This window comes from Berghia stephanieae, chromosome 10 (genome assembly GCF_034508935.2).
Source record: "Berghia stephanieae isolate SIO BIC M18660-M18661 chromosome 10, UCSD_Bste_1.3, whole genome shotgun sequence".
Taxonomy (NCBI): Eukaryota; Metazoa; Mollusca; class Gastropoda; order Nudibranchia; family Aeolidiidae; genus Berghia; species Berghia stephanieae.
Window position 1 is genome coordinate 15961148 of NC_088369.1, and position 27500 is coordinate 15988647.

Below are 27500 nucleotides of genomic sequence, written 5' to 3' on the forward strand. Positions count from 1 at the left end.
GTGGACGTTTCAGTTTTCCCCTTTGTCAGCAAAAGACACAGATGGTGTGGACGTTTCAGTTTTCCCCTTTGTCAGCAAAAGACACAGATGGTGTGGACGTTTCAGTTTCCCCCTTTGTAAACAACAGACACAGATGGTGTGGACGTTTCAGTTTTCCCCTTTGTCAACAACAGACACAGATGGTGTGGACGTTTCAGTTTTCCACTTTGTCAGCAAAAGACACAGATGGTGTGGACGTTTCAGTTTTCCCCTTTGTCAGCAAAAGACACAGATGGTGTGGACGTTTCAGTTTCCCCCTTTGTAAACAACAGACACAGATGATGTGGACGTTTCAGTTTTCCCCTTTGTCAACAAAAGACACAGATGGTGTGGACGTTTCAGTTTTCCCCTTTGTCAGCAAAAGACACAGATGGTGTGGACGTTTCAGTTTTCCCCTTTGTCACTAAAAGACACAGATGGTGTGGACGTTTCAGTTTTCCCCCTTTGTCAACAACAGACACAGATGGTGTGGACGTTTCAGTTTTCCCCTTTGTCAACAAACGACACAGATGGTGTGGACGTTTCAGTTTTCCCCTTTGTCAACAACAGACACAGATGGTGTGGACGTTTCAGTTTTCCCCTTTGTCAACAACAGACACAGATGGTGTGGACGTTTCAGTTTTCCCCTTTGTCAGCAAAAGACACAGATGGTGTGGACGTTTCAGTTTTCCCCTTTGTCAACAAAGCACGATGATTGAGACACTTTTTACTTTTTTTATTTTTAAACGTTTAAGTCAAATACTTTTGACAACGTGGGTGGGTTGTCTCATTCATCCTATGGTTTCTCTCCCTGCAATACAGTCAGTCTCAATTTTAGAATTTATGTTGGTTAATGGAAATAGGAAGAAGACGATGGAAGTGGATTGGACACACGCTAAGAAAGAATGACTCCACTATAACAAAGAAAGTATTGGACTGGAACCCTCAGGGCAGAAGATCAAGGGGAAGGCCACGAGGAACATGGAGAAAAATTAAAGAAGCTGATATACAGAGAAGTGGTAAGACCTGGAATGAGATAAAAAAGTTAGCTCAGGATAGAGAAGGATGGAAACTGTTTGTCTGTGGTCTATACCCTGACCCAGGGTGAAAAAGGCAATGATGATGATGAATTTTTAAATTAATTTTTTTTTTCACACAGTGTGGCCTTGCTAATCTGTTATGCTCTGGCTGGTAGTGAAGCCCTCGCACAGCTTATCAATACAAAGTAAGATTATGGATATATGTTAAATAGTTGGATGGTGGAAGGTTTATGTGTGTGTGTGTGTGTGTGTGTGTGTGTGTGTGTGTGTGTGTGAGAGAGAGAGAGAGAGAGAGAGAGAGAGAGATATTATAATGGATTGAAGTTATTGTTATGCGCCGGCGCAATATAAATAAATTTAATTATTATTATTATATAGCCATGTGAGTCGTCATCATTATCATCATCATCATCATCATCATCATCATCATCATCATCACCATTATCATTGTTGTCATAATGATCATCATCATTGCCGTTGTCTTTATCATCATCATCATGTCAATGTCGTCGTTGTCGTCATGGTGGTAGTGGTGGTCATCATATATATTGTTGTCGTCGTCACCATCATCATCTTCATCATCATCATCATCATTGCCATTGTCTTTGTCATCATCATCCTTGTCAATGTCGTCGTTGTCGTCATGGTGGTAGTGGTGGTCATCATATATATTGTTGTCGTCATCACCATCATCATCTTCATCCTCATCATCAACATTATTTTCTAGATGAAACCCTTTCGTTTCCAATGTTACAGCTTCTCTATCAATTTCCACATGTAGGTTTATAGTATTTAATGTACTGGTTAACTAAAGTTATATCTATATCACTCATTTTCTTGAACACTACGAAAGACAACTCACTAGGCGGTCTAGCACAGACCTAAAAATGACATCAAAATATGGGTCTTACTGGGTCTTAGTGTCAGGCTAGAAATTAATAATGGCCAGGCTCAGACCGTAGCCATCTTTATGTTATAGCCTGACACTGAAATCCAAAAGGACTGGCAGTTTGACGTCATAATTTGGTTTTTGCACCGTCTAGTGAGTTGTCGTTAGTAGAGCTCATGGAAACAAATTATTTCATTGGTTGAACTATTGAATACAACTCACGATTTGTTTTCTTTTGTGGCAAAAGACTGGCATGTTGACGTCATTTTTTGGTCAGTGTCAGGCTATAACTTTACGAAGGCCACGGTCAGACCCCACAAGGAATCCCAAACAGCTCAGTTGGTAGAGAACTCGCTGCACATGCAAAGAAACAGGGATTGATTCTTGGTGAAGTTCAGATTTCTTTATCTGATCTGACCCCCCCTTTTGTCCACCCTGCTGTGATTGGGTAGCTGTTTTTATTTTGATTTGACAGAAAGTACTTTGCAACAAACTTTTGTCCTATCCAAAGGGTAGAAAGCACTTGCTATTGTTTGTTTAATGCTATAGAAACAGGGATGAACTTTGGTTTCTTGGACCCAATGACATTGAAGGTCAATAAAAAAAAAAAAATTTTTGCCCCTTCCCCCCCCCCCCCCCCTCCTCCAGAAAATGGTAGATTAATTTCAAACTGATTTGATATGTATTTTAAATATGGTTCCATTAAAAAAATTGGTAACCATATGATCATTTTTTTCAGCCATATTTACATCATCCCTTTTTACTCGTGGAGCCTGACGCTGGCCATCGTGTTTGGTCTCAAGGTCATACAGCCGGTTGTGTCCATTCTCACATTCTTCAAGGGATCTCTACTGGTTGCCACCGTGAGTACTGCTGTTGTTACTGTTGTTAACGGCGACTAATTATTTCACTGCCTACTGAAGAGTACTGCAGAGACCCTGCTACCCATCATTCATTGCTGAGCAGACAGGGGGTGGGGGTGGGGGGGTGGGGGGGGGGGGGGGGGGGGGGGGGAATCAGAAAATAATCTCGACTGCACCCGGGATCATGGGTCAAAGTTTGCCGGAAATGCCGGCGAATGAGAATTTCTAGGCTGGTCTTGCTGGTTGAGAGAGTTGATAGTTCACCTTCATATGCCACCATTACTACTACTACTATTACTCAGTGGTGATAATCTTCCGCGGAATTCAGGGTTTTGGGGAATTTCTCAGAAATTTACAGTGTTAAACATTTTCCTCAAAACCACAAAATCACCATTATGTCATATGTCATATTTTGACACCTGTGCTCATTCTCGTGAAATGGTGTTGATGGTTCGGGATTGATCTTGGTCCCTTTGATTGTGAAACGAGTTCTCTACTGAGTTATCAGAACCCCCCCCCCCCCTCCTGACTGAAGAGTATAGTCGTTATTGATTCACTTCACGTATGATAAACTTTCTGAATTTCCAGGAATTTCGGGTTCCATTTTTTCAACATCATCATCATTTTTATGCATGCCACGTCTGTAAACGAATTTGCCATTTTAAAAAATGAATTAAGTATATTATTATTATTCTTCTTCTTCTTCTTCTTCTTCTTCTTCTTCTTCTTCTTCTTCTTCTTCTTCTTCTTCTTCTTCTTCTTCTTCTTCTTCTTCTTCTTCTTCTTCTTCTTCTTATTATTATTATTATTATCATCATTTGGGGCAGCGTGGCTCAGCGGTACGCTCTTTGCTTCGTACCCGAAAGGTACCGAGTTCGATCACTTACCGCTGCACTGTGTGGTGGCCTTGAGCAAGTCACCACCTCGCCCCAGCTCAATTTGCGGCTAACGCCTGGGTTATTCCAGTCTTCCCTTGGAATAGACCATAGAGACAAATTTCCCCTATGGGATGAATAAAGGGAATTTTATATATTTTATTTATTTATTTATCATTTATTCTTCTTCTCATTCTAACTTATAATAATAATAATAATAATAATAATAATAATAATTATTATTATTATTATTATTATTATTATTATTATTATTATTATTATTATTTTTATATTATTATTATTATTATAATTATTATTATTATTATTATTATTATTATTATTATTAAATTTTTATTATTATTATTATTATTATTATTATTATTATTATTAGTATATATAGTAGTAGTAGTAGTAGTAGTAGTAGTAGTAGTAGTAGTAGTAGTAGTAGTAGTAGTAGTAGTAGTAGTAGTAGTAGGTGTCGTTGTCGTCACTATTGATAAAATATTTTTTTCTCCCTCTTTGTCCTCTTCTTCCCCCCCCCCCCCCACACACACACACCCTCCCCATCTTCCCCTGGCCTGTATCTTATTCAATTTCTCACCCTTGTAATATTCCAGACGGTGGTCACCTTCTACGTGGGTGTCCAGGTGAAGGAAAACATCCAGACCGATTTCAAACAAATTGGAGCACCTTTTCTCATGGGCACAGTTGCTCTAGGTAAGTTGAAGAAAATGATTTTTTTTTAGATGCCCTGCGTAAGTTTTTCACATTTGATTCCTTTGTTCATTCTGATGTTATCAGAATTTCATTATGCGTAGATTAGATCAATTATAGATCATGTTAATACGTTATATTAGAAATATTTCTTCTTCTTCTTCTTCTTCTTCTTCTTCTCCTCCTCCTCCTCCTCCTCCTCCTCATTCTATTCTCGTTGTTGTTGTTAATTGATTTGATAATTTATTTATGTAATTGTTTATATTTTATCTATTGCTTGTGTTCCTTTTTGTCAATCAATCCTTCAGGAGGGGTGGTGAATACGATGCCTTACACATTCGAGAAGATTCAATTCAAGAGAGATGCAGTAAGCATGTTCCTTTTAGCACATTCTGTTTTTTTAAAATAATTACGTAAGAGCTGGCCTTTAATTAAAGCTGATTATGAAGCTATCCACCCATTACCATTTTAATATATCGAGTGTTCATTGTTCAGATCTTTGGTCATTTGAGGAAGAAGAAAAAGATTATTTCGTTCATTCGTTATCTGGTCTTTTTATCTTCTTGGTGCGTCTATGTGGTCTTGTGGTATGACACTCGCTTTCGGCTCGGAAGGTCCTGGGATCGAGCCTCGTGCTCGGCGCATAGTTGAGTCCTCTCACCATACTCAGGTGTAAAATGAGTACCTGGCCATTAACAGCGTTGTCTTTGTCAGAAAAATTGTAATATCGCCTAACGGGGGTCATGTCCCGTCTTACATGTTAAATGTTGCTGTTGACCAGAGACCCCTTGTAAAGCACTTTGAGCACATTTAGTGGATATTGCGCTATATAAAACTCAATCTTTTTATTTTTTATTTTTGGTCTACATCTGGCCAGATCTCCAAGTATCGGACAGCTGTTCAACTCGGTATGTGGACGTGTGTGTCACTCAACATTTTCTGGTAAGTATTATATTCTTATATTATCATTATCAAATCGTGATTCACTGATTTTATCTCTTTATCTTTTACTTTGGCTTGATAGGCCATCGGGTAGGGTTTCTAGGCTTGTATTGTCACAACAAAAGTCAAGAAATGTTACGTGTGGTCAGTTGCCATATGAGTGACAATGATTGTGGAAAATTTTGTTTCTGATTTTGTTTCCTTTGGTAAGGCACCTACGCACGTAATCCTACTCTACTCGGGATCGATTGAGTAGCTGGCTATAGGCAGTGATAGATATTGTGAGAGTGTTGGTATAAAAAGGATGCCTAACAGGTGAATGGTACTGTATGAAATGGAAATATGGTTCCACATGGTCTGCTGCGGAAATACATGGAACATTGAGAGAAGGATAATGATTTTCGTAAACAGGTGCATGCGTAAGCTACTCAGAATAAAATGGATGGATAGAATAAAAAATGAAGAAGTATGGAAAAGAACACAGCAGAAACCAGTGGGAGAGGAAATAGGAAGAAGACGATGGAGGTGGATTGGACACACCCTTAGAAAGAATGACTCAACTATAACAAAGAAAGTATTGGACTGGAACCCTCAGGGCAGAAGATCATACCGCTGAGCTACACCTGACAGGCGTCATGTTTCGTCATACATGTTAAGTGGTGCTGTTGGCTCGGGACCCCTTGTAAAGCGCTTTGAGCATGTTTAGTGGATATTGTGCTATGTAAATGCTCTTGTCTTTTGTGGGGTTTTTTTTTCTGCCTGTCAGAGTATGACATTTATTTTCTAAGTTTGATAAGGGAAAAAAAAAGTCTAATGATTTGTCACAAGATTGATATTATTTCATTGATTCGACCCTGTTTCAGGGCTGCCAAGTGCCCCGTATTTTGAGGCTGTGTCCCACCATCCCGCTTAAGGCAAAAATGTCCCGCATTTCCATGAATTGACTAAAAATTAAAAAATAAAAATACAAAAATATTTGTTTTGTTGCCTCCACAGCTGACTTTTTAATTTGATCCCTTGCCCCTCAAAAAGGGACCAGATATTTTTGGCACTATTAACTATGAAGAAGAAGCATTTTTCTAGTCACATTGGCACTATAGTGCTAAATTATTTGTCAATTGGTCATTATAAACTTTTTATTTTTTTTTTGTTTTTTGTAGCCATAATTCTTTTGTCAAGTGTGGAGTGCATTACTACCATCCATAAGCCAGATCAGATCAGCGTTACTATTCCATTATCACCACCTGTCATGATTACCCGTGATGTCACCTGTCACCTCCCCCCCACCCCCCCAAAAAAAAAGTGTCCCGCATTTTGACTTTGTGAACTTGGCAGCCCTGCTGTTGTGAAAAAGTAATTGAATATTTTTTTTACTCCATCCCCAACAGGAGCTGGGCTGTCCTTGAGATTGTCCCACAAACTGTCGAATTGGCCTGCGTCAAAGAACTGCTGCACCACCAGCAAAGCTACCTGGAAAACAGCACCGGTGTTGACGGTAAAACAATTCACAAGTGCCACGGAGAACTGTCTTTAGAAAGGTGGGTGGCCAAATTTTTATTACAGTAGTAAATCTGTCATCGGGGGGGGGGGGGGGGGGGGGGGGGGTCTCATGGGAAAGTGAAATTGAAAAAAAAAACAAGTAGTCCTTTAGAGCCATTAGGCCCATGGAGCAAGAGTTTATTCCGGTTTCTATAGCGTGAAATGGACAATAACAGTTGCTTGCTATCCTTTGGATAGGATGCTAGTCTATTACTAAGTACTTTTTTTGCTAGATCTAACAGACCCAGCTACCCATTCACTGCTGGGTGGACAGAGGGGATCAGTTAAAAAAAATCTCGACTGCATCTGGGAACGATATCGGCCCCTTTGCATGTGAAGCGAGTGCTCTACCAACTGAACTATCAGAACCCCCAGTTGAATGAGTACTCTGCTCATAATATAGCAATGCTGATGGGGTTCCTCGGATCCGCGGAAATCCGCGATTTTGGAGTCCAGAGGAGGAATTTCCTCCTTTCAAAAATTACATTTTCTTGAAACAATGTGCTAGCAATGAGAGAGTTGATGTGTGGTGGAACACACAGGTGCAGTTTCCCACTCTCCAGAAGTTAGCTAGAGTATCAATGATAGTCTATCATCTCAATTGCTCTAAAAGTGGGGTTTGGTGCAGTAAAAATGGGGCTTAAAGGCAATCGTTCAACATTTTCCTACTTTTTCATTTTTTGTCACCATCAGCACTGATATAGACAACGAACAACTTAGATTTAAAAAAATATTTTTTATTCTCTTTGCTCAAAACAACCTTATGATAATATTACTAAAGTAAAATGATAATTTATTTTTTGGTTTGTCATCCCCCAGTGCAAAGGAAAATGGGGAGATTTCTACTCTTCCTCTGACCAAAATTCTGGAGAGAGAGCATCCGTCTTTCACATGGGTGGCCATTTTGGTAGAAATATTCATCTTGGTCTCCATCACGGTGTCCTATCTCACCATTGGAAGTGCCTATCACCACACCAGTAAGACGAGTAATTGTGTTAGTAGTAGTAGTAATGATAGTAATAATAATAATGAAATAATAAGATATAATAATAAATTAATAATAATATAATAATAATAAATAATAATAATAATAATATAATAATAATAATAATAATAATAATAATATAATAATAATATATAATAATATATAATGATAATATATAGTAATAGTAGTATTGTTAGATAGTATAGTATAGTGTAGTAGTATTAGTAGTAGTAGTAGTAGTAGTAGTAGTAGTAGTAGTAGTAGTAGTAGTAGTAGTAGTAGTAGTAGTAGTAGTTAGTAGTAGTAGTAGTAGTAGTAGTAGTAGTAGTAGTAGTAGTAGTAGTAGTAGTTGAGTAGTAGTAGTAGTAGTAGTAGTTAGTATAGTAGTAGTAGTAGTAGTAGTAGTAGTAGTATAGTAGTATAGTAGTAGTAAGTAGTAGTAGTAGTATAGTAGTTAGTAGTAGTTAGTAGTAGTAGTAGTAGTGTAGTAGTAGGTAGTAGTAGTAGTAGTAATGTAGTATAGTAGTATAAGTATAATAGTAGTAGTAGTAGTAGTAGTAGTAGTAGTAGTAGTAGTAGTAATAGTAGTAGTAGTAGTAGTAGGAGGAGGGGGAAGAGGAGGAGGAAGGAGAGGAGGAAGAGGAGGAGGAGCTGGAGTAATAATTATTGAAGACTATTGTTGTTTTTTAAATTTGAGTTTTTGAACACATCTGTTCTAATCGACTCACCATCATCCTTTAATTCTAGTTTTGTATATTTTTTTCCAGTTTATCAGTAAATAATAAATCAACCATATTTTTCTCCATTCAGTTTCAGGTATTGTGCAGTCTTTTGCGGCCAAAAAAGAGAAAATGAGACCAAAGTCAAGCTCTCTTAAATGGAGCAAGTGGTAAGATATACCGTGGTTGTGAGGCATGTTTTAAATTAGGTGTGGAGCAAGTGGTAAGATATACCGTGGTTGTGAGTCTTGTTTTAAATTATGTATGGAGCAAGTGGTAAGATATACCATGGTTGTGTGGCGTGTTTTACATTATGTATGGAGCAAGTGGTAAGATATACCGTGGTTGTGAGGCGTGTTTTAGATTAGGTATCGAGCAAGTGGTAAGATATACTGTAGTTGTGAGTCTTGTTTTAAATTATGTATGGAGCAAGTGGTAAGGTCGTGTTTTAATTTAGGTATGGAGCAAATGGTAAGATATACCGTAGTTGTGAGTCTTGTTTTAAATTATGTATGGAGCAAGTGGTAAGATATACTGTGGTTGTGTGGCGTGTTTTAGATTAGGTATGGAGCAAGTGGTAAGATATACCGTGGTTGTGTGGCGTGTTTTACATTAGGTATGGAGCAAGTGGTAAGATATACCGTGGTTGTGAGTCTTGTTTTAAATTATGTATGGAGCAAGTGGTAAGATATACCGTGGTTGTGAGTCTTGTTTTAAATTATGTATGGAGCAAGTGGTAAGATATACCGTGGTTATGAGTCTTGTTTTAAATTATGTATGGAGCAAGTGGTAAGATATACCGTGGTTCTGAGTTGTGTTTTACATTAGGTTGGGGATCAAATCAGCCTGTTTTAAATTTTATGGTTTTTAAGGTACCTTAATATTGAGATTTTTGGGGAGATTTCTTGATATATTTTTTTATATCATGTAGAACGAGACATGAAGCCTGTAAGGCGATATTACAATTTTTTTTCTCGACAGAGTTAGCGCTGTCAACGGCCAGGAACTCATTTTATGCCTGAGTACTGTGAGAGAATGTGAGTAAAGAACCTATTCCAAGGAATCAACCATGCGCGGAGTAAGGCTTGAATCCAGGACCTTCCGATCCGAAAGCGAATGTCTTACCACTAGACCATTTATATAATGGTGTTTCGGCAGCCAATTTGTTGAAAAGCTATTAATGCAGCTGAGCTGAAAAAAAAAACTATGGACAATCATTGTATTTCACTATATGAGTGGTCGTTTTGTTAAAAATCTTACTGTTTTTTAGACTTGTCTAAACTGCTTTATTTATTGCTTATTTCAGGTTGGCCACTACAGCCTTGTCTTTGGCCTCTTTTGCCTTAGTTTTTGGTGTTGCCATGTTGGACCCGCAGGTAGGAAGCGTTATAGACTGATACAGCGCAGTCCTGATAATTCGAATTGGGTGGGAAAAGCAAATGACTTCTATTTATCAGAATTCGATTTGTCTCCAAACAAGGGAAATAACTAAACCTGACTCCAGGTATCAGGGTTATATTACTCACTTACCTCCCCTGACAAAAGGGGGTTTCCCTCTTACCATTTACACTTACGGTACACTGATTAGATTGATGAGTTTTAGTTTTATTGTTTTGTTGTTTTTTTTTACATTGCGATTTTTTTTGGTGAGATCTTAATTTTTCAACTCATCATATATTTTATGAATAAAAAAAATAAAAATTGAGCATTTATATAGCGCAATATCCACTTAACGTGCTCAATGCGCTTTACAAGGGCTCCCTGGTCAACAGCAACATTTAACATGTAGGACGAGACATGACGCCTGTTAGGCGATATTACAATTTTTCGGACAAAGACAACGCTGTTAACGGCCAGGTACTCATTTTACACCTGAGTACGGTGAGAGAATGTGAGTAAAGAGTCTTTTCCAAAGACTCAACTATGCGCCGAGCGAGGCTCGAACCCAGGACCTTCCAATCCGAAAGCGAGTGATATAAGCGAGTGAAATAAGATCTTTACTTTTACATTCTTTGTTAAAAAAATGTCCATTTCCCCTCTGTAGTTTATCCGGGCTTGGGACCGGCATGAATACAATAAAGAAAGACAGCACAGAAGAGAAAGAGAAACGCGTGGAGTGGGGTGTGGCCTATGATTGTTCGTGCCGTGTATTGGTCAGCTTGTGGTTATCACTGTGTGTTAGATCTATTTATAACCAACCCCCTTTGTTAGCCAGCGGCCAGCAGACCACAAGTTAGTCTTAGTGATGAGAGCGCGAGAAGGAGAGAGGGATGACGCGAGACAGCTGGTCAATTTGGAGAAAGAAGAGAGAGGGCGGGTGGGACGGAGAGGGAACAACACGCCATTACATGCCTCAGGGGTCTAGTTATTATTATTATTAGTCAGCTCAGCAATTAAAACGCGTGGGAGGGTGGATACGGAGAACAGGCAGTTCGTTATGACCTTCCAGAGTTTTTTTTTTTAGTGATGGGCAAGCACTTGCACTTCGAATAAAGAGAATAACGACTGTTCGAATTCGAATTAACCATGAATATTTTATATAGAAAAAGAAGAAAATAATTCATTACATCGTATTTTCTTCGATTTAAAAGAAATTCGGTTAATCAGATTTCGAATTATCTGGACTGGACTGTACTTGTGAGCTACTCTAAGGAAAGAGTTATCCCCCTTTTTAAATTGCTAAATAACTTAAGTATTATAGACTGATACTTGTGAGCTACTCTAAGGAAAGAGTTATCCCCCTTTTTAAATTGCTAAATAGCTTTAGTATTATAGACTGATACTTGTGAGCTACTCTAAGGAAAGAGTTACTTCCTTTTTTAATTTGCTAAATAACTTTAGTATCATTGACTGATACTTGTGAGCTACTCTAAGGAAAGAGTTACCCCCCTTTTTAAATTGCTTAAAAACTTTAGTATCATTGACTGATACTTGTGAGCTATTCTAAGGAAAGAGTTACTCCCCTTTTTAGATTGCTAAATAACTTTAGTTACCAATTAATTAGTTATAGAAATATTAATTTTACTTCCAACACATTTAGACTGGCTTGTCCAAGAGAAGGATGTACTCTTTGTTCTCTACTTTAACTCACTCAGTCCTAGAGATTTTTGCTACTGTTTAAAATTAAATATAATATATATATATATATATATATATATATATTATATATATATATATATATATATATATATATATATATATATATATATATATATATATATATATATATATATATATATATATATTGTATTTTTTAACCAACCCTGGGTGGGGTTCCTGATTTTCCACAGTGGGCAGAGAGGCACTAACTATGTCTTCTATCCTATCCCCCTATATCTGTTTTCCAACTTGCTTTCTGTCTTTGTCTTGGAATGAGATTACTTGGTATTGTCCTGGCCCTGGCCGGATACCCTTTCTCGAACCCAGGATCTTCTGATCCGAAAGCGAGTGTCATACCACTAGACCACATAGCCGCATTACTGTGCTTGGGACTGATACCGACCTCTTTGTTTGTGAAGAGTATTCAATATATAACATTATATGTCATGAAATGTCACAAACAAGAAAAACAAAGAAGAAATGTAACAACCCCTCACTCCTCTAAATAAAAAAAAAAAAAAAATAATCAAAAGAAACACATGTGAGCTTTGATGTATTGCAATATCCACTAAAAATGCTCAAAGCATTTTACAAGGGGCTCCAAACCAACAGCAACACTGAACATGTAAGATGAGTCACGATTAATAATAATAATGATAATAATAATAATAATAATAATAATAATAATAATAATAATAATAATAATAATACTAATAATAATAATAATAATAATAATAATGATAATAATAATAATAATAATAATAATAATAATAATAATAATAATAATAATAATAATAATAATAATAATAATGTAATAAAGTTTATTTAAAAGTTTATTTGTACGACTCGAAAATGATTTCTTTGTACCTGAGACAATGCTTTTTTGGGGTTTTAAATTTTTTTTTGGTCAAGTACTCATTTAAAACCTGAGTATGTTGAGAAAAATGTCAGGTTGTACCGTGTAAATGTACTGAATTGATTCATGCCCCGTCCTACATGTTAAATGTTGCTGTTGACCAGGAACCCCTTGTAAAGCGCTTTGAGCACATTTAGTGGATATTGCGCTATATAAAGCTCAATTTTTTAACTTTGTAAAAATTTATTTATTAAAAAAAAATTTGATCCATGTTGATTCATCTCGTATTTGGTGCGTTTTTTTTCTCAGGGATTTGTCAACATCCTGGAGAAACTGGTGTCGTTCTCCATCAACCTGGAGGTCGGCGTGTTCATCTTTGTCATGATCATCATTTCCAGAATCAAGTCCTACAGGTACATACACAACAGAGTTGCCAATTTGGCAGATTTTCTGCCAAATGTCCTTTTTTGGGCAGAATTTGAAGTCGTCTGGCAGAAAAAAACGCTTTGGCAGTTTGGCAGATATTTGGCAAGATTTTATTTTCCGAGGCCTAGGAATGAATGTATAGGTCTACTCCACGTTTTCCATGGCAATTTTTATGCATGAGTGATATTTTAAAACTTGGGAAATGAAAAAAAAAATTTATGACATTGGCCTTGCGAATTTTTTGTTTAACAAAACTGATGAGTTTTCAAAGGGGGTACTATAAATAGTACGGTTTGGCAGATTTTTGTGGTATTTGGCAGATTTTTAAAATCCAGTTGGCAGAATGCCTGAAAATAATCTGGCAACCCTGTTACACAATGCAAGAAGCAATTTATTGTTACAGTGGAATCATGATAAGGCCAACACCGGCAGTGTGACTAGAAAGATTGGTTGACTTTAAGCAAGGTTAACTTTATCCATATTCAATAGAACACATGTAGATATAGAGCAGAAAATTTGGGGACCAACTTAAGGTGTTGACTTTATCCATATTGAATGGAACATGTATAGATATAGAGCAGAAAATTTGGGGACCAACTAAAGATGTTGACTTTATCCATATTCAAAGGAACACACTTAGATAAAGAACTGAAAACTTGGGACCAACAAGAGACGTTGACTTTAAAAGTGTATACTTTATGCATATTCCACTGTATTATATTTAAAAATAATTACGTACCATAATGCACAGTAAAAAATTAAATCACTCAATCTGAGATGCAATTTTTATTGCAAATCAATTTTTATTCAAACTGGATGGATGTATGCAGAGGATTAGCATTTCCTGAACTCCTCCGTTTATCGACAAAGGGTAATAGAAATGCCTCATAATTTCATTGTTTTTACGATAAAGTAAAACGTTGATCGGAAGGTCCTTGGTTCGAGCCTCACTCGGTGCATAGTTGAGTCCTTGGAAAAGGCTCTTTACTCACGTCCTCTCACTGTACTCAGGTGTAAAATGAGTACCCGGTCATTAACAGCGTTGTCTCTGTCGGAAAAAATAATATAGTAATATCGCCTAACAAGCGTCATGTCTCGTACTACACTACATGTTAAATGTTGCTGTTGGTTAGGGATCCATTGTAAAGCGCTTTGAGCACATTAAGTGGATATTGCGCTATATATAAAAACTCAAGCTCTCAAGCTCAAGTTTTCATTTTTAAAAATATTTTTTAAAAATATTTTCTTTTTTTTTTTAACCTCAGGAATGAGAGACACCGAATATTTGTCGTCACTTTGCCAGTTTAGATTTACCTCCATTCTTTACATACGACAATAAACAGAGGTATAGGGATATTGACCTTAAAAAAAAAAACATTTTTTTTCTTCTCCACCCAGGAGTATAGAAGTGCCTTTACCGATGTCCCAGTGTCTTGTACCCATGGCTTTCATTCTACCCTTATTCTTCAACTTTGCCGTCGTCTACGACGTCTACCAAAGCATTAACGATTTCCTTCACCCCAGCTCTCTTCACCCCGTGATATGGAACACCTCGCAGATAGCAATGGCAACAATGAATGGGACCAGCAGTGGCTTCAGTGGGAGCAGTGGTTTATTATCGTCAACTCCTTCCACATCATCATCGTCATCGTCATCATCATCACCATCATCGTTGTCGTCGTCAGTCAACCAAATTATTATTTCTACATTAGCGCCACTCCTTGCCTCTTCCACATCTTCTCAATCAAGTATAGCAATACACGCGACCACCAGTTCTTTTGTGAACAATACCGTTTTATAACACATTAATTAAGACATTTTTTTTTTTTTGGTGTATGGAGAGAAATTGATAATTATTATGAGATGATGATAATCATTATTATTTTATTTTGACACAATTCAATAATGTAGGTACTGGTTGCTCAGTTGGTAGACCACTTGCTTCACATCCAAAGGGACTTGAGATTGATCTTGAGGGAAGTTGAGATTTATTTCTAACCCTCCCGGTTAACCCTCCAGCAGTGATTGGGTAGGTAGGGTAGCTGGGTCTGTTAGATCAGGTGGAAAGTACTTGGAAATAGTCTAGTGTCTTATCCGAAAAGTAGCAAGCAATTGGTATTGTCCATTTCATCCTATAGAAGTGGAGATAAACGTTGACTGTATGGGTCTGATCTGATGGTTCTGAAAGCTGGCATTGCTGTTCTTTGCATTGCTTGCGGCAGCAACGCGGCCTAAAAAAATAGCGAAAAATCACTGATCTGCAAAATCTGCATTTTTTGGGAAATTTTTTTGCAAATTGTCGAGATTTTCCAATGGAAATGGAAAAACAAAAACAAACAATAATAATTTTTTAAAAGGTGAAAAAAAAAGATGATTTTTTTTTCTTTTAATTTGATAGCTCGTGTAGAACGTGAAAGATAAAGAGTAGTTTCTTTTTTACTATTTCATTTTCTTCCTTTTTACTGGCGCTGATATGACCTTACATCTGTTTGCAAGCGCCATGAAACCCTTAAAAACAATCCCTATCTCTTTAATTTACTAAATATGGATTTTTAGGAAAATTAATTGCAAGTTTTAACCATGTTTTGTTAGATGCTGTATATATTCTTTTAAAAGAGAATATCATCCATGTTGCCAATGCTTCTTTGCTAATGGGATCTTTATCATGGCTGCCAGATGGCCAAAGTTCTATATAGCCCAATTCATCCACAAAAGTGGCTAAATTTAACCTCAACGGCGAAACGCTACTAACTCTCTGATCTCCCCTGAAAAACTCATTGATTTTGATAAAGAAGACATTTACTCGACTATGAATACAATTTTTTGTTAAGTGAGAAACACTTGTACCATGTACGTGACCATCTGGCAGCCCTGTCTTTGTTGTGTGTATCCTGTTGACCTTCATTTGTTTATACACAGTGCCGGTGCAGATCAGCCATAATTGTTGACTATTCCATTTCAATCATTCCACGCGACGTTTGATTGAGTTTAATGCTTTATCAACACAATGGGGGGGGGGGGGAGTCCTGATAGCTCAGTTGGTAGAGCACTCACTCCACATGTAAAGGGACCAAGATCGCCCCCGGGGTGCAGCAGTCGAGATTGTTTCCGACCCCCCCTGTCTGCCCAGCAGTGAATTGGTAGCTGAAACTGTTAGATTTGGCGGAAAAAGTACTTTCCGATAGACGAGTGTCTACAGTGTGAAATTGACAATAGCAATTGTTTGCTACCCTTTTGATAGGGCGCTATAGTCTATCGCAAAGTACTTCCACCAGATCTAGCAGACCCAGCTACCCAGTCACTACTGCTGGGTGGACAGACAGACAGGGGGTCAGAAAAAATCTCAACTGCACCCGGGATCGATCTTGTGAAGCGAATGCTCTACCAACTGAGCTATCGGGACCCCCCCCCCCCCCCCCCCCACACCCCACCCTCTTGCAGATATAATAGTATGAAAAACTCATCGCTTAAGATAATACCTGAAATCAACAATGTTATGTGTGTTAGTTTGGATTTGGTTTGGGTGTGTTGATTTTGGACCTTTGTTTTTTTTTTTATCGAATTCACATTGTCACAACTGATTTCCTCTCAAAATTTGATTGCTGTGATAATTTTTTTTCTGTCAACTTTTCTTTTTATTCATACAATTAAAAATTGTAAACGAAATTGAATCCAATCCAGGAATTTGTTGATCATTATTAAAAAGAGTCACTGGGTAGGGTTTCTGACTTCCCATAGTGGGCAGGGAGGTACATACTGTGTCTTCTATACCCCTGTATCTGTTTTCCAATTGCTTTCTGTCTTTGTCTTAGAATGAGATTACGTGGTTTTGTCCTGAATCCTTGGCTAGGAGGGAGACAGTTGAATGTATAGTTAATAGTTTTGGGAGATGATGTTTTTTTCTCTTGTAAATCATCTCTCTGTTATGTACTATTTTTTGTTGTTAATATATGATTTGTAAACATTTGAGTGTGTTCCTCTTAGTGGGATCCTTGTTGGTGTCTGGATGAGACTTTAGGTGATCTCAAACTAAGTACATTGACGGAATGCTCTTGACGCGAAGGGTTACATATTCAACAACAGAATTATTTTTGTCAAAGTATATGCTTGTTTTATTTTCATGCTACAACATATTTATGTTTTATTTATATACCAAACTTTGTGATCATTGGATGTTGTTTCTTTAACACGTCGTACAGCTGCAGGAATACACCTGTTAAGGGTTTACTCACGGTAGGGGTGTTGTCATAATCAATTATTTACATAAAGATCAAAGCTGAAACGTGTAACTCCCCCCCCCCCCCCCCCCCCCCCGCCTTCAAATTGTCATCCAAAGGAAAAGCGATGTATTAAAATTCTTATTTATCAAAATGAAAATCATGGAAGAATTACAGATCTTGTTTTCATTCAGACTTTATTTATGTGGATTTGACCAGTGGTAGAATAACAACTTGTGCTGCAGATATATTGCCCTGTCTTTGACACATGGTGGATGTCGTTTTAAATATTAAAATTTATAAAAGTAGTCATATACATTGCTCTGGCTAGGGATGACTTAAATAAAAAATTCTAGCCACCCTATGGACAGGACATAATAATAATTATAATAATAAAGTGTTCTTTTATAGCGCTAAATGCTAAATCCTCAAAGCGCTTTACAATATACTTATCAAACCACAAACACACTCGTAAAAAGCCAAACAGACACAAACAACAGTCGCACACACTAACTATGCAAGTTTTGCAAAATGAAATTGACATTCAAGAAAGTGGAATCAAAAAATAAAACGTATAATTTAGATAACTCATCAAGAAGGAAATGCCTAGGATAAAAATTTCTGGAAAAGATGTGTCTTTAGATTTTTCTATCCCAATATGTCTATCCCAATACCTTCTTATGTTGAATAATCTAAAAATGTTTCAAGTGACGTCAAACTTCTAAAATCAACAAAGATAGAATCAACTCGAGTCAAGTCCCAAATTACGATAGAATTCATTGTTTATATCACGGGGTTGTGGCAATCATTTGTTTATTTTTTAAATTTAAAAAAAATAATTTTTGTTTGTATTATCTTCCTGTCAAGATACATTTATCTAATATGTGACCCATCGTCTCAAAGCAGTATTATGTCGTAACGAACCAGATGCTTAAAAGCCGAATTTAATGTTAAACTGGTCAAATAAATAAAGTGTTGGCATTAGCACCCTAAAATATGGTATCCATTCTCCTCAATAAAACATACAAACTCAACACAAGTCTGATATTTCTGGATATAAATTCAATTTTCAACATCTTGACCAACCCGACTTAATACAGTTTTGAGGCTAAGGGTCACATATTAGAATTTTTGTATAAGCTTATACTTTTTTTTCTTTTTTAAAAAAAATATTGGTTGAACAGATGTTGTGACCTATCACATTCAATCCGATATGGTTGTGAAGATGGACTGAATTTTAAAAGTTGAGCTTTTATATAGCGCAATATCCACTAAATGTGCTCAATAAAGCGCTTGACCAGTGGTAATTAGCTTGATGTGCGGCTGACATAGAAACGGGGTCCATTGTTGAATTGTGGGATTGAGTGACATTTTGTTCAACTTTTGGTGAGGGATAAACCAATGCTTTTTCTTTCTTTTTTTTTTTTATAATTATATTTTTATTTTATGTGAGTATCATATTGATATTATATTATATTTTATATCATTTACCAATATTGTATTAATTTACATATATGTATGCATGTATGTATGTATGTATGTATGTATGTATGTATGTATGTATGTATGTATGTATGTATGTATGTATGTATGTATGTATGTATGTATGTATGTATGTATGTATGTATGTATGTATGTATGTATGTATGTATGTATGTATGTATGTATGTATGTATGTATGTATGTATGTATGTATGTATGTATGTATGTATGTATGTATGTATGTATGTATGTATGTATGTATGTATGTATGTATGTATGTATGTATGTATGTATGTATGTATGTATGTATGTATGTATGTATGTATGTATGTATGTATGTATGTATGTATGTACGTACGTACGTACGTACGTACGTATGTATGTATGTATGTATGTATGTATGTATGTATGTCTTGATCTGGGTGGTGTTCCCAACCTCCCATAGTGGGCAGGGATGTACTTACTGTGTCTTCTACCCCTCTGTATCTGTTTTTCAATTGCTTTCTTTCTTTCTTTGTCTTGGAATGAGATTACTTGGTTTTGTCTTGGCCCTGGCCGGAGTTCTTGGCTGAGAGGGAAACAGTCGAATGTATTGTTTTAGTTTTGGGAGATGATATTTTTTCCTTGTAAATCATCTCTCTGTTATGTACTGTTATTTTGTATTTTAACATATGATTTATAAACATTTGAGTGTGTTCCTCTTAGTGGGGACCTGTGCTGGCGTCTGGGTGAGACTTTTAGGTGATCTCAAACTAAGTACACTGATAGTGTGCTCTTGGAATCTACTTCTGTTCCCTATTTGAACCATTCCCCTTTGTCTTATTATTTCCTCAAGTCCTTTTAATTGTATATCTAGAAATTTTTTACTATCCAATATTCTTCCTTTAAACTGGCGCTGATATGACCTAAATATGCACCGTATTGTTTTGTTTACATATATTGGATATGATTTGCTAACATTTGAGTGTATCCCTCTTTGTTGGGACATGTGCTTGTGCCTGGATGAAACTTTTAGGTGATCTCAAACTAAGTACTTTCATTGTGTGCTCTTGGAACTTACATCTGTTTCCTATTTGAACCAATTCCCCTTTTGTCTTCTCTATTCTTGGGTGCTTTAATTGTAATTCTAGAACTTTTTACCATCCCATTGTCTTCCTTTTTACTGGCGCTGATATGACCTTAATGTGTTGCAAGCGCCGTAAAACCCTTAAAAACATAAGACATAAAACTGTTATACTGGGTGGGGTTCCCGACCTCCTGTTCTGTGTTTGGTATTTTGTTATTCTTTGAAGCCGTTATACATAGAAATATTCATTTTAGTTGGTTACTTATTAGATAATGTACATTTTTGTGTTGGGATCAACTGTTTAATGTCTCTGCATGCAATCTATTACTAGTTTCTTTTCACACTTTGTTTGTCAGTCAGTATTTACATTACCCGCTCAACTATTTTAAGTTTTTAATTTTATCCTATGCCAATTCTCATTACTCAGTAAATTAATAATTTATCAAAACATTTTATTTTAATTTATTATCAACTCATCTATAAACGATCTAATACCATTTTATTTGATTCTTGTATATATTTCTTTGTATTTTTTTTTTTTTTGCTGCATTGTATTATTCAATTCGGCTTGCACACCATATTATACAGGTCTGATACTTCAAATGCAATTATACAGGCCTGCCCCATAGTGGGCAGGGAGGTACATACTGTGTCTTCTATACCCTTATATCTGTTTTCCAACATGCTTTCTGCCTTTGTCTTGGAATGAGATTACTTGGTTTTTTCCTGGCCCTGGTCGGAGTCCTGGCTGGGGGGGGGGGGGGGGGGGGGGGGAACAGTCAAATGCATAGTTATGGTTTTGGGAGATGATATTTTTTTCCTCGTAAATTATCTCTCTGTTATGTATTATTATTTTTATTTTGAATGTATAATGTAAGCATTTGAGTGTGTTCCTCTTTGTTGGATTTTGTGCTTGTGTCTGGATGAGACTTGTAGGTGATTTCAAACTAAGTACATTGGTGGTATGCTCTTGGAATCTACATCTGATCCCTATTTGTTCCCAGTTCCCCTTTGTCTTACTTTTTCTTGGGTGCTTTAATTGTAATTTTAGAACTTTTTACTATCCCATTTTCTTCCTTTTTACTGGCGCTGATATAACCTAAATGTGTTGCAAGCGCCGTAAAACACTTAAAAACAAACAAACATACAGGCCTGCCAACTACTACGAAAATTTAGTAAAAGTACGAATTCTTTGGGTCCTAATAATTGACATTTATATAAGGATATATAATTCAATAAACTTCTTGAAAGCAAAGTTTTGTTGTCAGAGTAAGTATATGAAGGAGTTTAAAGCATAAATCTAGTATATTTAAACACAAATGGGTGATTTTTACGGGTAGTTGTCGTGTCTACTGTGTTATAATCCCTGAAAACTACGAATCTTTGGGTCCTATTTGACATTTATATAAAGATATTTAATTCAATAAACTTTTTGAAAGCAAAGTTTTGTTGTCAGAGCTACTATATGAAGGAGTTTTTTGTTTTAAAGCATTAATCCAGTGTATTTAATCAAAATATGGGTAATTTTTATGGGTAGTTGTAGTGTCTACTGTGTTATAATCGCTGAAAACTACGAATTTTTCCAATTTGAAGTCGGCAGGTCTGCAATTATGGGCTTGATCAAACGTTTTCTGGGTGGGGTTCCTGGCCCATAGTGGGCAGGGTGGCACTTACTGTGTCGTTTTCCCTCTTATATGTTTTCCAATTTGCTTTCTGTCTTTGTCTTGGAATGAGATTACTTGGTTTTGTCCTGGCCCTGGCCGGGTACCCTGGCTGAGAGGGAAACAGTCAAATATATAGTTATTGTTTTGGGAGATGATATTTTTTTCCTTGTAAATCATCTCTCTGTTATGTATTATTATATTTGTTATTTTGAATGTATAATGTAAACATTTGAGTGTATTCCTCTTAATGTGCTCTTACGCTGGTGTCTGGGTGAGACATTTAGGTGATCTCAAACTAAGTACACTGATAGTGTGCTCTTGGAATCTACATCTGTTCCCTATTTGAACCAATTCCTCTTTGTCTTACTTTTTCCTCAAGTCCTTTTAATTGTAAATCTAAAATCTTTTTACTATCCCATTTTCTTCCTTTTTAACTGGCGCTGATATGACGTAAATGTGTCGCAAGCGCCGTAAAACCCTTAAAAACTAAACAAAACAAAAACATTGTTGTAGTGGAGAAATATTTTCCATTGGTTTGAGAGTATTTCCACAAGAACAACGAGACCATCACCATTTCTGCCTACTTGGAAATTTAAAAATTCGAATTTTTTTGGGGAGATAAAAATTGTAGTCGCTATAGTTGACCTTAAAAATCAACAATTTACCACCACAAGGATTAAATAAAACTTCAAAATCCTTAAAATGATGTAGTCTGGCATCAACTTTCATTTTCTATAAGTTTTAATGACTTAGAGATGCTCATGAAGCAAGTTCTGAAGTTGGAGGCAAAAATTGGTGATTTTACGAATGTTTCGTAGTACTAGGCAGGTCTGCATAACAATTTGTCACATTGATTGGAAGGTTGAATTTCATTGACAAGGACAGATGATATTTTATTACATTGACACTTTCATTCAATAGGCTTCAACAGTCGTGACGTCACTTCCCTCGTAACTTAGTAACTGGTTCTAAACTATCGGAACAATGGCGGACGCCCTTATGAAATACTTCTCCAACGGGCATAAAAGTGTATCCAGAGGAGAAGAAAACATTATAAATCTGATCATGTTTTGACTTTTATACATTCTGATCACATGACATGTGACAAAGTTATTGCCAGCATGAAAAATAAAAAGTAACGATTTTCTTTGTTTAGAAACAAGCTGCTCGTTGCTGGGCGGACGTGACATCAGACTATTGAATCCTATTTGAATGTTCTAATTAATTTCTCCGAGCTTCGAGCACAACAACATTTCCACTATAACATTTTGGGTTATCAGACCTGAAATAAGTAAACGTCGATTTGATTGTATTTACTTGGAAATCCTTTTATTGTCATAATTTATAAGTGGGCGGCGATTATATTGAGGACAGGAAGCTGTCGTATAATGTAAAGGGCTTTGAGCATGTTTAATGGATATTTAGGACAGGAAGCTTTCACATTTTTTTTTACAAAGAATCATATTTGTGACCCACCAGCTCAAAACAGTATTATGTCGAAGTGAACAAGATGTTAATTAGCCTAACAGGTGTCATGTCTCGTTCTACATGTTAAGTATTACTGTCAGCTTAGGACTACTACATGGTTCTTTGATCATGTTAGTGGATATTGCTTTATATATATATATATATATATATATATATATATATATATATATAATATATAATATATATATATATATATATATATATATAATATATTAATCCTGTTGGATACAAATATGGTATGAATAGTGCTCGGAACTACTTCAACAAGCAACAACACACAACAAACCAAACTCATGTAACACACAGTCCTGACGATGGCTGAAAAGGCCTGAAACATCGATTTAGACTGACTCCAACATTGTGGTAAATATTAATATATATATATATATATATATATATATATATATATATATATATATATATATATATATATATATATATATATATATATATATATATATATATATATAATTTTAAAAAATAGAGATTTCAAAGTTAAAATAACAAGACATGCAGGATTTTAAATTCTTTGATTTTCAATAAATGACATCCTTTGTTCTCAATAAAGCTTTTTTTTTTTTATTGATTCAGAATTGGTTGTACGTTGACCTCCCCTTCGTTGTAAAAAGTTTTTATTCTCTATTGTCCTCTTAGGGGTGTGGGGAAAGGGGGTGGGGGTGTGGGGTGGATATGTGGCCAAGTGGTTAAGGCATTGCACTGTGACCCGGAAGGTCCCGGGTTCGAGCCCCGCTTCAGGCACTTTTGTTGTATTTTTTTCTTGGGCAAGATTGTTAACCCTCTATTTGCTCACTTGGACAACATGGATGATTCCTTTTGACATCAGACATCTTATTTGATGAATTAATTATCTATATTCCTCCCATAGTGGTCAGGGAGGTACTTACTGTATCTTCTATCCCCTTATATCTGTCTACCAACTCACTCTGTCTTTGTCTTGGAATGAGATTACTTGGTTTTGTCCTGACCCTGGTCGGATACTTTAGCTGAGAGGGAAACAGTCAAATGCATAGTTATTGTTTCGGGAGATGATATTTTTTTCCTTGTAAATCATCTCTCTGTTATGTATTATTATATGTGTTATTTTTAATGTATAATATAAGCATTTGAGTGTATTCCTCATTGTTGGATTTTGTGCTTGTGTCCGGATGAGACTTATAGGTGATCTCAGACAAAGTACATTGGTGGTGTGCTCTTGGAATCTACATCTGATCCCTATTTGTTCCCAGTTCCCTTATGTCTTACTTTTTCTTGGGTGCTTTAATTGTAATTCTAGAACTTTTTACTATCCCATTTTCTTCCTTTTTACTGGCGCTGATATAACCTAAATGTGTTGCAAGCGCCGTAAAACCCTTAAAAAACAAAAGCAAACAAAACAACTTCCTCTTTAATTCAAGCTAATTTATTTTGAAACAAAGGCTTGGATTACAATATAAAGTCTTTGACTATTATGCAGCTTAGAATAATAATAATAATAATAATAATAATAATAATAATAATAATAATAATAATAATAATAATAATAATAATAATAATAATAATAATAATAATAATAATAATAATAATAATAATTCCCTTTATTCATCCCATAGGGAAAATTTGTCTCTAGGGCCTATACCAAGGGAAGACTGGAATAACCGAGGCGTCAGCCGCAGTACAGCGCCGCAAATTGAGCTAGGGCGAGGTGGTGACTTGCTCAAGGTCACACAGCCAGCGCAGCGGCGGGTGATCGAACTCGGTACCTTTCGGATACGAAGCAAAGACCGTACCGCTGAGCCACGCTGCTGCTTTGGATTAGTAATGTCACAGTTTTTACTTTTTCCTTTTTTTTTTTTTCGGCTTTCAAATGTTGCGTTAATTTATAGATAGATTTCTGCAACGAGATATCCAACGAGTGTCTTTTTGCACCATGCACCATTGACGATCACAACTTCCTGTTTAAGTCAGGATAGTTTCGGTGCCAACGTTGTACAATTCAAATAAGTTTTCTGTCAATCTATAATTTATAGATTTATGCAACGAGATATCCAACGACGAGCGTCTTTTTGCACGCACCATCGATGATCACAACTTCCTGTTTAATACAAGATAATTATTTTTGTACCAGAGTCTATGACAATGCAATAAGTTTTCTGTAAATTTATATATAGATTTATGCCACGAGAAATCCAACGACGAGTGTCTTTTTGCACGCACCGTTGACGATCACAACTTCCTGTTTAAGACAAGATAATTATTTTTGTACCAGAGTCTATGACAATGCAATAAGTTTTCTGTAAATTTATATATAGATTTATGCCACGAGAAATCCAACGACGAGTGTCTTTTTGCGCATGCACCATTGACGATCACAACTTCCTGTTTAAGTCTAGACAGTCGCGGTGTCAAAGTTGTGACAATACAATAAATGGATTTCTTTTCATTCTTATCATGGCCGCCATCTTACATTAACAATATAATGATAATGATGATGATGATGATGATGATGATGATGATGATGATGATGATGATGATGATGATGATGATGATGAATGATGATGATGATAATATAATATAATAATAATAATATAATAATAATAATAATAATAATAATAATAATAATAATAATAATAATAATAATAATAATAATAATAATAATAATAATAATAATAATAATAATAATAATAATAATAATAATAATAATAATAATAATAATAATAATAATAATAATAATAATAATAATAATAATAATATAATAGATAATAAATAATAATAATAATAATAATAATAATAATAATAATAATAATAATATAATAATAATAATAATAATAATAATAATAATAATAATAATATAATAATAATAATAATAATAATAATAATAATAATAATAATAATAATAATAATAATAATAATAATAAAAATACTAATAATAATAATAATGATACATATAATAATAATAATAAAACACCAACAAGGAAGTCTTTAATAGCAACCAATAATAACTATAATAATAAAAAAAATATTTTAAAATATTACGTTAAGTACATTATATTCTATAATATAGATAAAATCAATTTATCAAAACGACAATGCCTTTTTAAAATCCATAATATACATAACATACTGAACACTGGATAATTATTTTATCTTAAACGAATCTGAATATCTATCTAGCCAAATGGGTTTACGTGTCACTGGCTTTCAAAAGAAATTAATGTGATATCTTTGTACAGGTTTTAGATTTTGTAACGACTGGAGGAATGAAACAAGACCGTTTTCAGCGCTGTTCGAAATGAAGAGGTTATTCAAAACAGTTCAAAAGGGTTTGCGGCAAGAATTCAAAATACAAAATACAACCACAAGCGCTGTGTTTTTAATATTATAATAATAATAATGATAATAATATTATTATTATTATTATTAATAATAATAATAATAATAATAATAATAATAATAATAATAATAATAATAATAATGATAATAATAATTGAGCTTTATACAGCACAATATCCATTAAATGTACTCAAAGCGGTTTACAAGGGGTCCCTGGTCAACAGCAACATTGAACATGTAGGACGGGACATGACGCCTGTTAGGCGATATGATTTTGCTGGTGGCCTGTATTATTCTATCGCCAGTTCCCTCTGATGCCGGACAGCTTAACAAGGGGTTCCTCACATGTCTTCTGCGCTTGAACAATCCGTCACTAAGGTTACGTGCAGAACTAGGAGATTGTGATTGGATGAACAAAAAGGTAAGTTGAGTAATTATTATAATTTACCAGTAGATATTTTTTGACCAATTAAATCATAGGCTAGGATTTATTGTGACGCACCCCTTAGTCCGCTCGGACAAATAATATATAGCCGGTTGTTTATAAACAATAGAATACTCTCTGGTTTGTTAGGGGGGGGGGGGGGGGGGGGCGGTTGTCGTTGTTGTGTTTTTTTTTTGTTTTTTTTTTGTTTGTTTTGATTTTCAGTCACTTTCCAAGATTTTTATACAGAGAAGACCTACAAAATATCTCTGTCGTCTATCTGAAATTTAGTAATTGTGACCCTTCGCTTCAAAACGGTATTATGTCGGGTTGGTTAAGATGTTGAAAATTGAATTTGTGGCCAGAAATATCAGACTTGTGTTGAGATTACATGATTTATTGAGGAGAATGGCAATCATATTTTAGGGTGCTAGTGCCAACAATTTATATTTTTGCCCAGTTTAGCATTAAATTCGGCTTTTAAGAATATGGTTCGTTCCGACATAAAACCGTTTTGAGACGATGGGTCACAATTTATCTGTGTCTTTATTGTTTTTTGTTGTTGGCCGAAGAAGGGATAGTTATTTTGAACCTGTTATATTCATCATGGTTCGTTCCGACATAATACGGTTTTGAGACGATGGATCACATATGCTCTTGGGAACGAAACTTTCTTTTTCAACAAGATTTATTGAGTCAAAAAAGCGAATGCTGTTCCCAGCTGGGGCCAAAAATTCGTATTTCTACGAATTTTCTGTTGTTGTAGTAACAGGCAGGTCTGCATAACGTAACTGGTGATGAGAGGATATTAACCCTATAGATAGAATGCGCTTGGCCAAGGAGTTCACAACGTTGCCATCCGGA

At 35.6% G+C, this 27500-nt stretch overlaps 1 protein-coding gene and 1 long non-coding RNA gene across 4 annotated transcripts in view; both read left to right on the forward strand.

The window, feature by feature from the left end:
* Positions 1-15700, forward strand: part of LOC144980718 (uncharacterized) — a 33832-nt gene extending 18132 nt beyond the window's left edge. Inside the window, exons 7-17 of one of the 2 annotated variants that reach the window (XM_078928440.1) lie at positions 1178-1243; positions 2687-2810; positions 4303-4402; positions 4708-4766; positions 5277-5341; positions 6730-6879; positions 7700-7857; positions 8676-8754; positions 9891-9960; positions 12849-12952; positions 14364-15700. In XM_078928440.1, the coding sequence (XP_078784566.1) occupies positions 1178-1243; positions 2687-2810; positions 4303-4402; positions 4708-4766; positions 5277-5341; positions 6730-6879; positions 7700-7857; positions 8676-8754; positions 9891-9960; positions 12849-12952; positions 14364-14766 (1378 nt within the window). In that variant the 3' untranslated portion in view covers positions 14767-15700. The remainder of the gene's footprint in view (positions 1-1177; positions 1244-2686; positions 2811-4302; positions 4403-4707; positions 4767-5276; positions 5342-6729; positions 6880-7699; positions 7858-8675; positions 8755-9890; positions 9961-12848; positions 12953-14363) is intronic. The other variant, XM_078928439.1, reaches the window with a different exon arrangement.
* A 10758-nt stretch (positions 15701-26458) lies between these two features.
* LOC144980719 (uncharacterized) overlaps positions 26459-27500 on the forward strand; it is a 24508-nt gene continuing 23466 nt past the window's right edge. Inside the window, exon 1 of one of the 2 annotated variants that reach the window (XR_013646940.1) lies at positions 26459-26633. This is a non-coding gene — a long non-coding RNA (uncharacterized LOC144980719). The remainder of the gene's footprint in view (positions 26634-27500) is intronic. The other variant, XR_013646941.1, reaches the window with a different exon arrangement.